We start from the raw sequence: 18212 nt of genomic DNA on the forward strand, positions 1-18212 counted from the left end.
ATACCACAGACCTTGTCCTCCTAGTGGACCTCTTCCTCGAGGGGAGGGGCCCTTGGGGCTCCTCTGCCTCTGGATCCACCCCTGTCGGTCCTTCTGGGCAGCTAGCAGCAAAATGGCCTGGTTTACCACAGTTGTAGCAATTTCTTCCTCCAGCCGTGCCTTGACCCGCCGCCCCTGGTAGAACGTCAGCTGAGCCTTCCTGAGTTCGGTACTCTTCAGGTTCTCCCTCTTGACCTGTGCCTTCACCTGGGTGCACTGCTGTCTCTCAGCGTGCTTCGTGTTGCACCACAGTCGCCAGTGGCTTAGTCTCCCAACTGATGCATGTCGTTCTCACCGCTCTCTCCAGGTCAGGTGCCAGGCCCCTCACTAGGAAGTCCTTCAACAGGTCTCCATAGGCCGCGGAGAGGACCCAAGAAACAGAGGAGGAGGCGCAGTGGAGGAAGGGTGGTCTGCGTCAACTGGCGGGGTGTAGTTGGCCCCTCCCTCGGCTGCGGCCACTGGTGCTGGCAGCACTGGGTAGAGATTGGGAGGAAAAGAGTGGGGGGGGATCTCATCCTCTTTTTTGGTTATTTCTCACTATCTTGTCTTTATCGGTTTTCCCTTCCTCCTCAGTCTGCACTACCATATTCTGACGGGGCTGTCCCCTAAATGGATCCTGTCTTTGTGCATGCCTTTCTGCCTCTCTTTCCCATTTTCAATATTTAACCCAGTTTAACCCATACACTCTCCCTGACTTTGTCTAACATTGTTAAACTCAGTGTCCCTGTCAAGGGAAACCACCATCCCTATGCCATAATTTCACCTGGTCCAGAATGTCCCTTCCCCAACTAATCTGCCATGACCTTCTGCGCCCCCGTGGGGGGGGGGGGTCTGGAATACCATGTCCCAAGGTCCCTGTTCCACTCGCACACCACAGACACACCGACACAGAGGGGTAGACAAACAAAGAAAACTGTTTAGCGCTGTTTATACTTTACTCTTTCCAAAAACACAGGAAAACCCATACCATTATCAAAATATTGTAAATTGGATGGGCCTAGGGCAGGGTGTTGCCTCCACACCAGAATTTTACCTACTGCAATAATGGTGGTATAGATCCTTTTTTGTCTATCCAGATATGCAAAACTACCTACAGAATACCCGTGTTGCCTATCTAATTGTGTAACATGGTCCCAAAAATCCAATCTAACTTTGTATTTTCTAACCTCCACTTGTGTTGAAGTGTCAGGTATTACAAAACTCTCACAATAACATCTAACAATTGTAACCCAGGGCAAACCTGTCTATTCTAATGCCCAATTGAATCTATTCAAGTGTCTCACCCCGACTCAAAACGTGACACACAGACTCAGCTGGCTCTGGTCCCTCACCTAACTGACCTCACTGGTCTGCTGGGGATCAATCCAACCAACCAGACTTTTGGTTACTCTAAACTGGTTCCTCCAGCAATCAATCCCAGAGGACACTTACTCTGAAATAATTCCTCTGAGATATTGCCTGGTTTAGCCAATTCTGTCAGTTACCCCAGCTGTAATCCCTTAAGGGAGTCTCTGCTTCTGGGAGTACCCTCACAGGAGCATCTTAACCCATTGTTGCTTTAATCTGCTCACCTCTCAAGTACTGCTAATACAAATGTTTTGCCCCCACATGATATCACAAAACTTTTCATCAAGTGAGATTGGAGGAACTTGACGAACATTTTTAATATTTTACATCCTCATTCAAATTCACTTTTTCTGAGAGAAGGATTTCTACATGGATTGTGACTGACTATTTTGTGTAGGTTCTTTTTGGACATGTTTCTATATTGAAGATTTTACTTGGCGCATTCTTCGCTGTTTTCCATCCAATTTCCTCAAATTTTTTAAATAAATGAAACCTGATCCTTCCTGAATAAGTTCCTCAAACTCATTTTGTTTTGCGTTGAGTTTATTCAATGCTTCTGCATTACATTGATCTACACAATTGATGTGTAATGTTATATTTTCTATTTCTGCTTTACATTTTTTCTCTTGACTGATACTGTTTTTGTGATGAACACTTAATTGAATGGCCTTTAAAGATGAGTGGTCTGCTGAACCTGTACTTTGCCCCCCAAAAAGTTACTAATTCCTTTGTTTTTGTTAAAGTAGTGTCCGTCAATAAACCCTGGTTAAATTTCCAATATCCCCGCCCGCCTGGAAAGTCTGTCATAGTTACATGAAGGCCAATAAGCTGATGGTCTGATCACATTTTGGCACAATGGAAAGGATACCAGAAAATAATCAATCCGACCAGCTTGATTAAGCCTCCCAAGTATATCTTATGAGATCCAGGTGTTTTAAGCCTTCAAATATCCATAAATTCTAACGCGACCATAATATTTGATATTTTTGTGCACCAGAGGGTGATAGTTGGTAGTATGATTGCCTTTCTGGTCCACTGATGTACCTAAACTGTGTTGTAGTCTCCTACCATTATACACTGCTCAAAAAAATAAAGGGAACACTAAAATGACACATCCTAGATCTGAATGAATGAAATATTCTTATTAAATACTTTTTTCTTTACATAGTTGAATGTGCTGACAACAAAATCACACAAAAATGATCAATAGAAATCAAATTTATCAACCCATAGCGGTCTGGATTTGGAGTCACACACAAAATTAAAGTGGAAAACCACACTACAGGCTGATCCAACTTTGATGTAATGTACTTAAAACAAGTCAAAATGAGGCTCAGTAGTGTGTGTGTGGCCTCCACGTGCCTGTATGACCTCCCTACAACGCCTGGGCATGCTCCTGATGAGGTGGAGGATGGTCTCCTGAGGGATCTCCTCCCTGACCTGGACTAAAGCATTCGCCAACTCCTGGACAGTCTGTGGTGCAACGTGGCGTTGGTGGATGGAGCGAGACATGATGTCCCAGATGTGCTCAATTGGATTCAGGTCTGGGGAACGGGCGGGCCAGTCCATAGCATCAATGCCTTCCTCTTGCAGGAACTGCTGACACACTCCAGCCACATGAGGTCTAGCATTGTCTTGCATTAGGAGGAACCCAGGGCCAACCGCACCAGCATATGGTCTCACAAGGGGTCTGAGGATCTCATCTCGGTACCTATTGGCAGTCAGGATACCTCTGGCGAGCACATGGAGGGCTGTGCGGCCCCCCCAAAGAAATGCCACCCCGCACCATGACTGACCCACCGCCAAACCAGTCATGCTGGAGGATGTTGCAGGCAGCAGCACGTTCTCCGCGGCGTCTCCAGACTGTCACGTCTGTCACATGTGCTCAGTGTGAACCTGCTTTCATCTGTGAAGAGCACAGATGCCAAACATCCTGCACGGTGTTGGGCTGTAAGCACAACCCCTACCTGTGGACGCCGGGCCCTCATACCACCCTCATGGAGTCTGTTTCTGATTGTTTGAGCAGACACATGCACATTCGTGGCCTGCTGGAGGTCATTTTGCAGGGCTCTGGCAGTGGTCCTCCTGCTCCTCCTATCACAAAGGCGGAGGTAGCGGTCCTGCTGCTGGGTTGTTGCCCTTCTACGGCCTCCTCCACGTCTCCTGATGTACTGGCCTGTCTCCTGGTACCGCCTCCATGCTCTGGACACTATGCTGACAGACACAGCAAACCTTCTTGCCACAGCTCGCATCGATGTTCCATCCTGGATGAGCTGCACTACCTAAGCCACTTGTGTGGGTTGTAGACTCCGTCTCATGCTACCACTAGAGTGAAAGCACCACCAGCATTCAAGTGACCAAAACATCAGCCAGGAAGCATCCTTTATTGGGGGTGTCTTGCTAATTGTCTATAATTTCCACCTGTTGTCTATTCCATTTGCACAACAGCATGTGAAATGTATTGTTAATCAGTGTTGCTTCCTAAGTGGACAGTTTGATTTCACAGAAGTGTGATTGACTCTGAGTTACATTGTATTGTTTAAGTGTTCCCTTTATTTTTTTGAGCAGTGTATTATAATAATTTTTAACTCTGAGACAAATTTGATTATAATAAATGTTTTCAAAGAAGTTTGGATCGTCATAATTCAGTCTATATAGATTTATGAGCCATAACTGTTCATCAAGTAGTATATTCAATCTGTTTTCTTTGACCATCTACTTTAACGTATTGTACCTCCATTATCGTTTGTTTTTATAGGGTCATTACACCTTTTGAATTTTACATTATCGTTTGTTTTTATAGGATCGTTACACCTTTTGAATTTTACATTATCGTTTGTTTTTATAGGGTCATTACACCTTTTGAATTTTACATTATCGTTTGTTTTTATAGGATCATAACACCTTTTGAATTTTACATTATCGTTTGTTTTTATAGGATCATAACACCTTTTGAATTTTACATTATCGTTTGTTTTTATAGGATCATAACACCTTTTGAATTTCTTAACTTCTTTGGGCTCATTGGAGCGCATCGACAACATCCGGTGAAATTGCAGAACGCCAAATTCAAATGACAAAAATATTAATAAATAACATTCATGAAAATACAAGTGTTTTACATCGGTTAAAAGACTAAGGTAGATTGTGGATTTATTGAAGCAACACCTCAAGACCTTAGTCAGGAAGTTAAGGACAACATTGTCAATGTATTGGAGTGGCCATCACAAAACCCTGACCTCAAGCCTATAGAAAATATGTGGGCAGAACTGAAAAAGCGTGTGCGAGCAAGGAGGACTACAAACCTGACTGTTACACCAGCTCGGTCAGGAGGAATGGGCCAACATTCACCCAACTTATTGTGTGAAGCTTGTGGAAGGCTACCTGAAACATTTGACCCAAGTTAAACAATTTCAAGGCAATGCTACCAAATACTACCAAATAGTGTATGTAAACTTCTGACCCACTGGGAATGTGATGAAGGAAATAAAAGCTTAAATAAATCACTCTACTTTTATTCTGACATTTCACATTCTTAAAATAAAGTGGTGATCCTAACTGACCTAAGGCAGGGAATTTCTACTAGGATTAAATGTCAGGAATTGTGAAAAACTGAGTTGAAATGTATTTGGCTAAGGTGTATGTATGTAAACTTCCGACTTCAACTGTGTGTAATTATTGGCTGAGAATCACGTCATGTTTTTCAATATACAGTAGGCCTACCGTAGGCGACAAGAGTCTCACTAGTGTTCAGTAATGTCCTGTTAAAAGTGGTGTAATTCTTTAGTTTTTATAAGAGCTTATTGAAGTTAGAAGCAATAGGATTTGAAGCAAAAGCCTGCAACTTTTTTAGCACTATTTTGCGCTGCTCTGAGACCAGCATGGTCTTGATAATAGATTTTTATTTTCATCTCCCTTTGGGTATTGGTTAGACTAGAATTAGAAAATTATGGTTCAGAAATGTTATGCTTTTAGTGTAACCTTTATTTAACTAGGCAAGTCAGTTAAGAACATATTCTTATTTACAAGGACAGCCTACTCCTTCCTCCCCGTCGGGAAATTGAACCCCAGTCTCCCACGTGTCCGCATCGTCTAGTGCAGCCATTATTGAAGACTATCAAATACTTCTCAAAGATGCCCTCTGGTGGACGAACTAGCACTAACTAGCATTAATGGTATTGGTGGTTCACACTTAAATAACATGCCATAGAATTCTACGTCATCATGCAAGCTGCGCCGCAGCATGCTGGAACTTTAACTTCTTATGGGCAGTAGCGTCCCACCTGGCCAACATCCGGTGAAATTGCAGAGCGCGCAAATGTCAAATTACAGAAATTTAAATATTTAACATTCATGAAAATACAAGTATTATACATCAAAATAAAGCTTAACTTCTTGTTAATCCAGCCGCTGTGTCAGATTTCAAAATGGTTTTATGGTGAAAGCACACCATGCGATTATCTGAGGACAGCGCCCCGCATACAAAAATATAAACATTTTTCAACCAGTGCAACACAAAAGTCAGATATAGCGATATAATAAATGCCTTACCTTTGAAGAACACTCCAAATGTCCCAGTTACATCACAAATGGTCATTTTTGTTCGATAAAGTCCTTCTTTATATCCATAACTTAGTTTAGCTGGCGCACTTCATTCAATAATCCACCAGTTTCCCTCCTGTAAAATGCATACAAAATTAATCCCAAACGTTACCAATAAACTTATCCAAACAAGTCAAACAACGTTTATAATCAATCCTCAGGTACCCTATTACGTAAATAAACGATAAAATGTAAGACTGAGAATAGTATTTTCATTACCGGAGATAAATAACAAAGAACACGCTTTCACCCACACGCCCGGAAACACTACAGCCACTTAGGAAAAACTACAATTTCTAGCTCATTTTTCCAAAAACCAGCCTGAAACTCTTTCTAAAGGCTGACATCTAGTGGAAGCCCTAGGAACTGCAATCTGGGAGGACTTTGCCTCGTAATAATCATGAAAGCCATTGGAAATAGTGGAAGGCTGAATTATTATTATTTATTTTTTATGGTTTGTCCTCGGGGTTTCGCCTACCATATCAGTTCTGTTATACTCACAGACATAATTTCAACAGTTTTAGAAACTTTAGAGTTTTCTATCCAAATATACCAATTATATGCATATCCTAGCTTCTGGGCCTGAGTAACAGGCAGTTTACTTTGGGCATGCTTTTCATTCGGACTTGAAAATACTGCCCCCTACCCAAGAGAGGTTAAATGAGAAACCACTGTAGCTCTTTGAAGAGTTCCAAACTTCTTTGATTTAAAAATGTTGGAGGCCACTGTGTTCTTGGGGAAATACGTTGTATCCCTCATTTACTCACCTGTTTCCTTTTTATTTATTTTTTTACAGATTATCTGTGAGAAACAGTAATTGATCATTTTGTCTCTCCTCTTCTTCCTCAGCTCAAACCCAGCAGAAGCCTGATATAATTCCACCCAATTTCTCCACTGTCCAAGTCACTGACATCTTCCGAAGGCTGGTAAGTCTTTTTTTTTATTTTATATTCTTTTTTTTGTGGTCCACAAGAGAGCAGAGAGAGAGATCATGAGCAGATGGGCTCCCACATTTTTCAGCATGTTTTTACAAAAAGATGGATTTAGGTAAACTTGGATTTTTCCGCAAGGACATATACAGAATTCTACATTCCACAACATAACCTTCACTCCAAATCAAAACTCCAAACCTACAACCTGATTTTGGACAAAATTAACTTGAGGGATTCCTACTACCAAAGATTCTTATTTCTAAAGTCTATACATAAAATGCTCTGGCAAAAGAAGGACAAGAAACCTGAAAACACCATCCAACCTGGAACTGAGTGAGTAATGTTTAGTCTGATGCTACTTTTAAAGCCAAGAACAAAATTAATTAGTGATATATTTTACTTTATAGGGACTGAATACTAAGTTAAGGCTACCAAGCGTGCTAGGACAGAACAGATCAGACAATTAGCACTGGGGTGTGAAGTGAAATGTGTCAAAGCCCTTGGCACCAACAATGGCAGGGGAGTTTCACAGCCTTCCCCACCCAAATGCAGAGGCATTTGAAGCCCCCTCCTCTGTGCAGAGGTCATTACAATACAGTACCCCTGGATTCACCTCAATTCTGAACTGATATGCAGCCATGACACTTAAATTGTAAATGTAATTCAATAAGAAACATTATTGTTGCTTTGATCACATCAGGAGATGATTTCAAATACAACAGCCACAGGACAACTTTGTTTGGATGTGGTAAAGGACCATTCGTTGAAACTGAAGAGATATAGCTAGCTAACGACCTCCTTTTCCATGTGGGAAAAAAAACGGACAGAGACTTGCTAGTTAGGCAAAACATTTCTTCAAGGAATCTGCCTCCCGAAAAAAAGCTTCCAAGTGGGTGTGACACCTACTCCCGTTGCTGGACTGCTGCTTGGATTCCACCTGGCTTTCTGTTCACTGTCTGCCCTGGCCTGTCTCACCCTGTCTGGTACAGGTACCCCACCACACTCCCCCCTCTCTCCCAATCTTTCACTCGCTCCAGCACACACGCACTGTTGGGGCGAGTGACTCTGAACTTACAATGCCCCAAGTCAATATTTTTTTTCTTGTGCTTTATGCTATTTGCCTCATGACTCCTGCTTGCTTTGTTGACTATGAACTTGCTTGTTTACCCAACCTTGGGATAGACTGTTCCCACACTCAGGACTCTGACTCTCTATTGGTTACACTTTGGCCTCCCATCCTATTCTAGCCACCTCTTTGTATTAATGTTACCTGATTAAATTGCTATAATTATATATTATTACAATATGGTCGTGTTGCCATCTAATGCACATTAAAATCTCATATAAAAAAAAAATCAATGCTGCTCTCCCTGTCCTCTGCCGTGCCCTAATTGTATTACTGCTGATGATATCTGGAAATGTGCATGTACACCCTGGCCCATCTACTGCTGCTATCTCCAATTCTGATTTCTGCTCTGATATTTGCTTCACTGATCTCTGCTCTCGTAAAAGCCTGGGTTTTCTGCACGTCCACTAGAAGCTTATTACCTAAAATGGATAAATTGAAAATGTGGGTTCACAGCTCTTATCCAGATGTTGGTCATTACTGAGACGTGGATAATAAAGTTTGTTTTGAACACTGATGTTAACCTTTCTGGTTATAACCTTTTTCTGCCAGACAGATCTTCCAAAAGGTGGTGGAGTGGCAATCTTTTACCAAGGAACACCTTCAGTGCTCAGTTGTCTCTACCAAGTCTGTCCCCCAACAATTTGATATGATGGTTTTAAGCGTTAAACTTTCAAATAGCTCTTTGTTGACTGTTGTGTTATCGTCCACCATCAGCACCGGCCTGTACCCTAAATGCCCTAAGCTCTCTCCTGGCCCATTTACCCTCTTGATACTACCCATCCCGGGTCCGGGAGCATAATCATCAACTGACACTAATTAGCATAACGCAACGGACATAAATATTACTAGAAAATATTCCTATTCATTAAATCACAAGTGAAATATATTGAAACACAGCTTAGCATTTTGTTAATCACCCTGTCATCTCAGATTTTCAAAATATGCTTTACAGCCAAAGCAAGACAAGCATTTGTGTACGTTTATCGATAGCCTAGCTTAGCATTATGTCCAGCTAGCAGCAGGTAACTTGGTCACGAAAATCAGAAAAGCAATCAAATTAAATCGTTTACCTTTGAGCTTCGGATGTTTTCACTCACAAGACTCCCAGTTAGATAGCCAATGTTCCTTTTTTCCCAAAATATTATTTTTGTAGGCGAAATAGCTCCGTTTGTTCTTCACGTTTGGCTGAGAAATGGACCGGAAATTGCTGTCACGAAAACGCCAAAAAATATTCCAAATATCAGGACAAGATGCTAGAATATGCATATAATTGACAGCTTAGGATAGAAAACAATCTAAAGTTTCCAAAACTGTAAAAAATATTGTCTGTGAGTATAAGAGAACTGATATTGCAGGCGAAAGCCTGAGAAAAATCCAATCAGGAAGGGACTCTTATTTAGAAAGCTCTATGTTCCTATGCATCCCTATTGAGCAGTGAATGGGATATCAACCAGATTCCTTTTTCTATGGCTTCCCTAATGTGTCTAGTGTCACAATGCATAGTTTCAGGCTTTTATTTTGAAAAATGAGCCTGAACGACAACATTGCGTCAGTGGTCAACTGGAGGCTCAGTGTTTTGTGCGTAATAGACAAATGCAGCCATTGTTTCTCTCTTTATTATAAGAAGCCACCTGTCCCGGTTGATATATTATCGAACAGATATTTGAAAAACACCTTGAGGATTGATTATAAAAACGTTTGCCATGTTTATGTCGATATTATGGATCTAATTTGGAATATTTTTCGGCGTTGTCGTGACTGCAGTTTCTGGTGGATTTCTCAACCAGACGTGAAGTACAAACGGAGGTATTTTGGCTATAAAAAATCATCTTTATGGGACAAAATGAACATTTGCTGTCTAACTGGGAGTCTTGTGAGTGAAAACATCCGAAGCTCATCAAAGGTAAACGATTTAATTTGATTGCTTTTCTGATTTTTGTGACCAAGCTGCCTGCCTGCTGCTAACTAGGCATAATGCTATGCTAGGCTATCGATAAACTTACACACATGCTTGTCTTGCTTTGGCTGTAAAGCATAATTTCAGAATCTGATGACAGGGTGATTAACAAAAGGTTAAGCTGTGTTTCAATAGATTTCATGAATATGAATATTTTCTAGTAATATTTTTTTTTGTCCGTTGTGTTATGCTAATTAGTGTCAGTTGATGACAATTCTCCCGGATCCGGGAGAGGGAGTTCCAAGAGGTTATTAAGGAGCAGTTCTCTGTGGGTCTAACCCCAAGAAGTTCTGGAAAACTATTAAAGACCTCACAACTACCCATGTCCCTTAATATTGATGTGGTTGTTACTGACAAGGAGCACATGGCTGAGCTCTTTATTCACCACTTCGTTAAGTCAGGATTCCTAATCCTCTTAGCCATGCCTTCTTGCCCATCCAACATTTCCTCATCTAGCCCCCGATGCTCCTCCCTCTTTTCCCCCTGCCCCACTACAAAGTTTCTCCCAGCAGGAAATCACTGAGTCAGAGGTGCTAAAGGAGCTCCTTAAATTTGATGGTTTGGTTTTGGGTCAGATGGTTTAAACCCTTTCTTCTTTAAGGTTTCTGCCCGATCATCGCCAAGCCTATCTCTGACCTTTTAACCCGTCTCTCCTCTCTGGGGAGCTTCCCATTGCTTGGAAGGCAGCCACAGTGCATCCTTTATTTAAAAGGATTAGCTTGATCTCCCCCAACTGTTATAGGCCAATTTCTATTTTGCCCTGTTTATCAAAAGTGTTAAACTTGTCAATATTCAACTGACTGGCTTTCTTGACATCTGTAGTATTCTCTCTCGTATGCAATCTGGTTTCCACTCAGGTTATGGATGTGTCACTGATGATGTCACCATTGCCCTTGATTCTAAGCAATGTTGTGCTGCTATTTTTATTGACTTGGCCAAAGCTTTTATACGGTAGACCATTCCATACTTGGGGGCCGGCTAAGGAGTATTGGTGTCTCTGAGGGGTCTTTGGCCTGGTTTGCTAACTACCTCTCTCAAAGATTGCAGTGTATAAAGTCAGAACATCTGCTGTCTCCGCCACTGCCTGTCACCAGGGGAGTACCCAAAGCTCAATCCTAGGCCCCACGCTCTTCTCAATTTTCATCAACAACATAGCCCAGGCAGTAAGAAGCTCTCATCCATTTATATGCAGATGATACAGTCTTGTACTCAGTTGGCCCCTCCCGGATGTTGTGTTAAACCCTCTACAACAAAGCTTTCTTCGTGTCAACAAGCTTTCCCTGCCCTTAACCTTGTTCTGAACACCTCCAAAAAAAGGTCATGTGGTTTGGTAAGAAGAATGACCGTCTCAACACAGGTGTGATTACTAACTTCGAGGGATTAGAGCTTGAGGTAGTCACCTCATACAAGTACTACTTGGGAGTATGCCTAGACGATACACTGTCCTTCTCTCAGCACATATCATAGCTACAGGCTAAGGTTAATTTTAGACTTGGTTTCCTCTATCGTAATCGCTCCTCTTTCACCCCAGCTGCCGAACGAACCCTGATTTCAGATTACAATGCTAGATCACTGAGATGTAATTTATAGATCGACAGGTAAGGATGCTCTCAAGCAGTTCTTTACCATTCGGCCATCAGATTTGCCACCAATGCTCCTTATAGGACAGATCACTACACTCTATACTCCTCTGTAATCTGCTCATCTCTGTATACCCGTCGCAAGACCCACTGGTTGATGCTTATTTATAAAACCCTCTAGGCCTCATCCTCTACACACAACACCATTCTGCCAGTAACATTCTGTTAAAGGTCCCCAAACCACACACATCCCTCCTCTTTTCAGTTCGCTGCAGCTAGCAACTGGAACGAGCTGCAAAAAACTCTCAAACTGGACAGTTTTATCTCAATCCCTTCATTCAAAGACTCAATCATGGACACTCTCTTACTGACAGTTGTGTCTGCTTCGCGTGATGTATTGTTGTATCTACCTTCTTGCCCTTTGTGCTGTTGTCTGTGCCCAATAATGTTTGTAGCGTGTTTTGTGCTGCTACCATGTTGTTGTGTTGCTGCTATGTTGTTGTCTTTAGGTCTCTCTTTATGTAGTGTTGTGGTGTTTCTCTTGTCGTGGTGTTTTTTTTTATTTCGTTTTTTTAAATCCCAGCCTTTGCCTTTTGGCAGACCGTCATTGTAAATAAGAATTTGTTCAAACCTCTTAGGAGGCTGCGAATTCTCGCAGCTTTTTGTTAAAAATCGCGCAACATTTCAAAGTCCTGCTACTCATGCCAGGAATATAGTATATGCATATGATAAGTATGTGTGTATAGAAAACACCCCGAAGTCTCTAAAACTGGTTAAATCGTGTCTGTGGCTATAACAGAACGTGTTTAGGAGTAAAAATCCCTTGAAAAACTGTTCACCAAAAACCCCCAAAAAATATTAATCAGCCAGTCAATGTATTGTCTAAGGCGACCGACAAAAAATGAGGCCCTCAGTACAATTCCTACAGCTTCCACACGATGTCGACAGTACTGGCATTGTTTTCCTGCTTTATCCTTGGTTAGATGACGTACAGGCACTTCCTTTTTTGGGGCTCGCCCCAGGATGTTGTTAAATTGAAAACATGGAGGTTTATTTCAAGACTTGCTGCTATCGAATACAGATCGCCCCGTGATCAATTTTATAGATTATTATCGTTTATTAATACCTAAAGTTGGTTTAGAAAAGTAGTTTGAAGTGATTTGTAAAAGTTTATAGGCAACTTTTGTAATTTTAAAAAGTGACGTTGCGTCTTGTAAAAGGGAATATTCCTGGCTCAGACCGGTCTAAGGAAAACGACATTTTGGCTATACAATGACGGATTTAATCAGGAAAAAGACCCAATTGTGATGTTTATGGGATATATAGGAGTGCCAAGAAAGAAGCTTGTCAAAGGTAATGAATGTTTTATATTTTATTTCTGAGTTTTGGTTAGCGCCGGCTACCGCAAAATCTGTTGTGAAGGTCTGGTATTCTGGGGGGTGCATGCTATCAGATAATAGCTTCTCATGCTTTCGCCGAAAAGCATTTTACAAATCTGACTTGGTGGCTGGATTCACAACGAGTGTAGCTTTAATTCAGTACCGTGCATGTGTGTTTTAATGAAAGTTTGAGTTTTATCAAAACTATAGGTGGCGCTCTAATATTTCCGCTGATTTGGTTCCGCCACAGGAACACTCCTCCATAACAGGTTTTAACTGACTTGCCTAGTTAAATAAATAAAATACAAATGGTAAGACTGATGATGGTGATGATGATGTTCATTCCACCTAGCTGTCTTAAGATGACTGCACTAACTGTAGGTCGCTCTGGATAAGAGCGTCTGCTAAATGAGTTAAATGTAAATGATGACGCCGATGGCTGACTGATTTTGACGGAGATGTTTCTTTAAATGAACGATGGGTCGTATAATGAAGATGGGTCTCTCGCTGTCTCCCCTGCAGGGTCCCTTGTCAGTGTTCTGTGCCCGGGCGCGCTGGGGGCCGGTGCGTTTGGTGTGTCTCCAGCGAGGGGAGGGGGGTCTGGGGCTAACTCTCAGAGGAGACTCTCCTGTTCTGGTGGCTGGAGTCGTGCCGGGGGGATGTGCTGAGGTGAGAGTAGTTCCCCGTCTCTCGTCTTAACCCTCTTTGCATTCCTATCATTCCTATTTCCTCGAACTGAAAATGTACAGTATTTCATGCACCACTGGAATGTACTGTGTGTCAGGAGGCAGGTCTGAGAGAGGGGGACTACATAGTGGCGGTGGATGGAGAGAACTGTAAGTGGGCTAAACATGGAGAGGTGGTCCACAGCCTGAAGAGCTGCAGTGACCGAGGAGTGGAGCTCAGCGTCATCACACTGCACACACACGACACACAGGTAGCTTTCTGTGTGTGCGTTCGAGTGATTTGTCTGTGTGTATGTTTTACTGTGTCTGCATGTGTGTTTGAGTGCTTTGGTGCATCAGTAATGTGTGTTGTGTGTGTTTTGTTCAGGTGGAGAGGAGGTCAGTGATGCTCTCCCCAGAGGAGACAAAGAGAACGCTTGCCAACGGCCCATGGGCGGGGCTAAGGCCCAGAGCTCCGTCTCCTTACTCAACTGGAACAGGAAGAAAACAGGGAAGGGGAGGAGTCACCAAGAGACTGGGCAGCACCTTCAGTCTGCCATTTGGAAACCTGGGAGACGGTGAATCCATGTACTGAGATAGACGGAGGGCAAGCTGAAATGGTGCTTGATTCCATACAGTGCACTTCCAGCCAAAAGTAGTGCACTAGGGAGTAGGGTGCCATTTCAGATTGTGCTATAGACAGACGAACCACTCAGGGAATGGCAAAGGGACATGTTCCAATACAAGGATGAGTTGTATATGACTGGATAGTCCTAGATATTGTAATGCATTATTGCAGCAATTGCAAGGAACATTCCGAATAGGAGTATTCTACTAAGAGAAGAGGAGGGGGGATGCTATGTCCAGATGCCCAGGGAAACTACAGTGGTTTTAGAAAGCACCCAACTGCAGGTATATGTCACTGAAGGGGTTAAGAGCATCATGTAAAATTGTCTTAAAATAGACTAATAGTTGTGGCACAGTATTATTGTAGCTGACTTACAATACAGCTAAAGGTCTTTAGAGAGTTGAAAGAAAATAAACTGGACTTACTGTCAAACTACAGCCTCTGGTCTTACGACAATGTCATCATGTTGTTTTAATGTTGAAAACGTGTCGTTTTAATGTTGAAAGCGTGTCGTTTTAATGTTGAAAGCGTGTCGTTTTAATGTTGAAAGCGTGTCGTTTTAATGTTGAAAGCGTGTCGTTTTACTTTACTGTTTACTGTATCCCAGAGTCTTGCTTTTCCACTCCGGTCTTAATGAGGTTACTCTCAACAGTAAAAACAACAGCCACACCTACATCCATTCAGTACCTGAGCTCTTACTTCCTCAAGCTGTGAATCTTCTTTTTTTGTTGTTGTAAGATTTAAGTTTTATTTGATGTTTAACACACAAATGACATCACACAAACATCAACTACATCACACCTGCCCAGACTTATTAGCACACACACCCCCATCTCCAGTGCCCGCATAATTTTCCACCACATGACCTCAAACTGCATCATTATTATTATCTCTCCGTAGCCCACTCACTCTAAATGTTTTACAATAAATCATTTGATTTTTCCATTGTGTTAACGATGCCGAATTAATTGATTTCCACATTTTTAATATATACGTTTTTTGCAAAATGATTGATGAGAAAAGAATCGTCACAACACCTCATGTCTTGAAATATGCTTCTAGATGAAGAGTAACATTGTAATACTTCTGACAGCCAACTTTATTAGCTCCGCCCGCAAAAAAAACGGGATTATTGAGTCGTTGCATGCGTTTGTAAATTCACTCGACTCCGATTTCAGAGCTCTCTGGACTGAGTGCGCCAGAGTGCAGAATAACTGATGAATTTTACCAACATTTTAATATGAACGGTGTCAGTAAACATGAGCAAAAAAAAGTAATTAAATTGTTGCCAGCAGCACAGTTACGGTCACCAACGCTCTAGACAACATGAACCAGCTTTGCCAGGGTGAATAAGATGGTCAGAATGAGGTGTTCTCTCATTATGTCTGGAAGTACAGTGGCTAGCAAGCTAGCCAACTTTAGCCACTTTGCTTGAGTGCTTGACTGTCGTTGTGAGAGGTCAGAACATTCGGATGAACTTTACTCTCAGCCAGAGCGTCCAGTGTGCGCTCTGAACGCTCAGAGAGCGAAACACTGAATTTGCCATTAACAATGGACAATCTGATATCCGTTCTGAATATTAGGAACACCCAGAGCGCACTCTGAGCTCACACTCTGGCACTCCAGAGTGAAATCATGAACACACCCATTATAGTTTCACACTTGGGATATGACTGCTGTTGTGCTGTAGAACTGGTGAATTCTGTGTCTTGTACTGTATCATCAATTCCATGGATAAGTTTATACTGGGTATAGATTTTCGTTAACTGTAATTTCATGAGTTATGCGCCAACTTTCCCTCCATCTTGTGCCAACATCAGTTCTTTTTAGGTCTTGGTTCCAATAGTTTATCTTTTTTTTCCTAAGAGATTGTCAGTTTGATTTGCTCCTGGCAAGGTTTTGTATATCGTCCCTATCATATGAACATCCTTATCTGACTCAAATCAAATTCCTTCAAGGTTGCTCTGATGTCCAAAAGATGTGTAACTTTAAAATTGCATGTATTTGAAACTACATTGGTCAGTCCAAAATTACTTCAATACTTTCACGGAAATAAATGTTTTCCTTGTTGCCAAGTCATTTACAGTTTCTATGAATTTAGTGTTCCAATTTATCTGTAAATTCTGAAAAGCTATCCAAGGATTGTTCCATAGAGTTGTTTTTATGGAGTGATATTGGTTCTAGAATGTTTCAGTGTATTCCATGTTGTTGTAGTGTTCTGAACTATGAAGTTGTTAATGCTCTTAGCTTAATGCTTTGGAAATAGACACGTAAAAAGCCGTGGGCATCTTCTTGAAGCACACACAGAGTTTACAGCGGTAGCCATGTTACTGCATTCTGTGCTCCTACCAGTGTTTTTGATGTGGACATTTTTCTTTGTTTCTCATGTGTTGGGTACAAATGACTACCCACAATGCACTACAATAGTTACGTCACAGGAGGTTGGTGGTACCTTAACTGGGAAGGACGGGCTCGTGGTAATGTCTGGAGCGGAATTAGTGGAATGGTATCAAAACATATAGTTTCCAGACATTAATATGAGCCGTCCTCCCCTCAGCAGCCTCCTGTGTTATGTGTATTTTTTTATTTTTTTTTTCTGGTATTTTGTAGTTTTGAATTTTGTACGACATTCTTATGCACCGGGACTTCATAGGAGGAGGAAAACTAACGCTCTACGTATGTCGTGACACTGAAATGGTTAACGTGGTAATATGCACATTAGGGGATTGACTAAAGACTTTTATATGTCTGGTACTTAGTAGAGTTGAATAGGAGAATGGACAGTCTACCATGTAGAAACCAGCTATCAATGTGACCATAGAGGAGAGCTGCTGACACAATTGTTAGATACTTTTATTTTTATTTTTTTATGTTCACATTTTCAATATTTGGATGCAAACACTATTTTAAATTGTAATCCATTTGTTCTTTTTTTTTCTTCAAAATAATGATTGAGATATGATGTATTTCAGATTGTGAATTAAGTCTGCCATTGTGATCTGTGGTGTCTTGTTTTGAGTGAGTGTAATTGTGTAAAGGGATTTGTATTTCGTTTGTTTATTATGTGAAAGACTGATAATCATGGCTGGCTGCTCATATGATCAACCATCAATTCCTCTTTTGAGGTGTGCTTGTGCGTATGCACGTGGATCCTTTTCGTCGTGTGTGTTATTTCTAGAGTATTTGCACAGAATTTTGTTGATGAATTAAAGGAGTGGATCAATGCATTTTCTCTCTCTCACACTGATTTGTCTCCATTGATGCTAACAGATTCTGGTGGTTCTCGGGTTATGTTCAGTTGTTACCAGCATCAAAATAGTTACCGGCATAATGTGTGTTTAGTGGTTTCCAGCGGGTGTTACTATATCTAGGCTATTGTGTCAGATGGGGCCAGATTGGTTTGTGAAAGTATTTTAAAGCAGACAGATGTACACTATATAAGCAAACTTATGTAAACACCCCTTCAAATGTGTGGATTTGGCTATTTCAGCCACACCTGTTGCTGACAGGTCTATAAACTTTAGCACACAGCCATGCAATCTCCATAGACAAACATCGGCAGTCGAATGGCCTTACTGAAGAGCTTAGTGACTTTCAATGTGGCACCATAATAGGATACCACCTTTCCATCAAGTCAGTTCATCACATTTCTGCCCAGCTAGAGCTGCCCCAGTCAATTGAAGTGCTGCAGCCGCGAAGTGGTAGGCCACACGAGCTCACAGAACAGGACCACTAAGTGCTGAAGCACGTAAAAATCATCTGTCCTTGATTGCAACACTCATTTCCGAGTTCCAAAATGACTCTGGAAGGAATGTGAGCACAAGTGCTGTTCGTCGGGAGCAGCCTAAGATCACCATGCACAATGCCAAGCGTCGGCTGGAGGTGTGTAAAGCTCGCCGCCATTAGACTCTGGAGCAGTGGAAACGTGGTATGTATGTATCATGCTTTACCATC

General features: G+C 41.7%; 1 protein-coding gene across 1 annotated transcript in view; it reads left to right on the forward strand.

Annotated features, from left to right (window-relative positions):
- Nucleotides 1-14225, forward strand: part of LOC118358828 (rhophilin-1-like) — a 45288-nt gene extending 31063 nt beyond the window's left edge. Inside the window, exons 13-16 of the mRNA XM_052481150.1 lie at nt 6838-6914; nt 13488-13634; nt 13750-13902; nt 14019-14225. Of these exons, the coding sequence (XP_052337110.1) occupies nt 6838-6914; nt 13488-13634; nt 13750-13902; nt 14019-14225 (584 nt within the window). The remainder of the gene's footprint in view (nt 1-6837; nt 6915-13487; nt 13635-13749; nt 13903-14018) is intronic.
- Nucleotides 14226-18212: the final 3987 nt, after the last annotated feature.

The sequence above is a fragment of the Oncorhynchus keta genome, chromosome 26 (genome assembly GCF_023373465.1).
Source record: "Oncorhynchus keta strain PuntledgeMale-10-30-2019 chromosome 26, Oket_V2, whole genome shotgun sequence".
NCBI lineage: Eukaryota > Metazoa > Chordata > Actinopteri > Salmoniformes > Salmonidae > Oncorhynchus > Oncorhynchus keta.